A 1,049-nucleotide genomic window follows, 5' to 3' on the forward strand; every position below is an offset into this window, starting at 1 on the left:
CTCTCACCATCATTCTCGGGGTGACCCTGTCATCACCGTCACTCTCACCATCACATTCACCGTCACATTCTCGGGGTGACCCTGGGATCACTGTCACACTCACCATCGCACTCTCGGGGTGACCCTGTCATCACCGTCACATTCACCATCACACTCTCGGGGTGACCCTGTGATCACCGTCACTCTCACCGTCCCCGTCTCGGGGTGACCCTGTCATCACCATCACTCTCACCATCACACTCTCGGGGTGACCCTGTCATCACCATCACTCTCACAGTCCCCGTCTCGGGGTGACCCTGTCATCACCGTCACTCTCACCATCACATTCTCAGGGTGACCCTGTCATCACCATCACACTCACCATCACATTCTTGGGGTGACCCTGTCATCACCGTCACACTCACTGTCACATTCTCGGGGTGACCCTGTCATCACCATCACTCTCACCGTCACATTCTCGGGGTGACTGTCATCACCATCACTCTCACCGTCACATTCTCAGGGAGCAAACACATGATCACTCTCTCTCCTGGGATGACCCTCACATCACTGTCTCCCCATCATGAACAGTGTCTGCAGCCAGCTGCAAACATCTGTAAAATTCTGTTTGCACTTGAAGACCCACTGGACTCAAGTCCTCGCACACTGACCCTTCCCAGGACCAGGCGGCCCCTGCTGGGCTCGCCGCCTGGCAGTGAGCTGGGCGCTGACGGGGGCTTTGCCCACCTTTCTTCGCCCGCGCCATCTTCTTCACCTTGACGCTGTCGTACAGGAGGCAGAAGCGGCTGGCTGTCCGGCAAACATCCCACACACCTTGCTTCCGGGCAACCTTGGCCAGCTCTGCCCAAATCAGTACTCTGCTCACCAAAGACCCAAACGAAGGAAAATGTGAACTTGGCTGTGGCTGGCAGAAGCAGAAACCACTAGAACGACTGCTCCTGAGAAGAAGGCACTGGTGGGTCTACAGGTTCAAGGTTGCAAAAAAGCGACCATGATGCCAAAACCGGTTTGGCTCAGTGGATAGAGCGTCGGCCTGCGGACTGAAGGGT

At 56.3% G+C, this 1,049-nt stretch overlaps 1 protein-coding gene across 1 annotated transcript in view; it reads right to left on the reverse strand.

The window, feature by feature from the left end:
- CFAP46 (cilia and flagella associated protein 46) overlaps nt 1–1,049 on the reverse strand; it is a 61,554-nt gene that overhangs the window by 49,537 nt on the left and 10,968 nt on the right. The window contains exon 15 of the mRNA XM_014550606.1: nt 727–857. Coding sequence (XP_014406092.1) covers nt 727–857 — 131 coding nt within the window. The remainder of the gene's footprint in view (nt 1–726; nt 858–1,049) is intronic.

Source organism: Myotis brandtii, unplaced genomic scaffold (genome assembly GCF_000412655.1).
Source record: "Myotis brandtii unplaced genomic scaffold, ASM41265v1 scaffold604, whole genome shotgun sequence".
Lineage (NCBI taxonomy): Eukaryota > Metazoa > Chordata > Mammalia > Chiroptera > Vespertilionidae > Myotis > Myotis brandtii.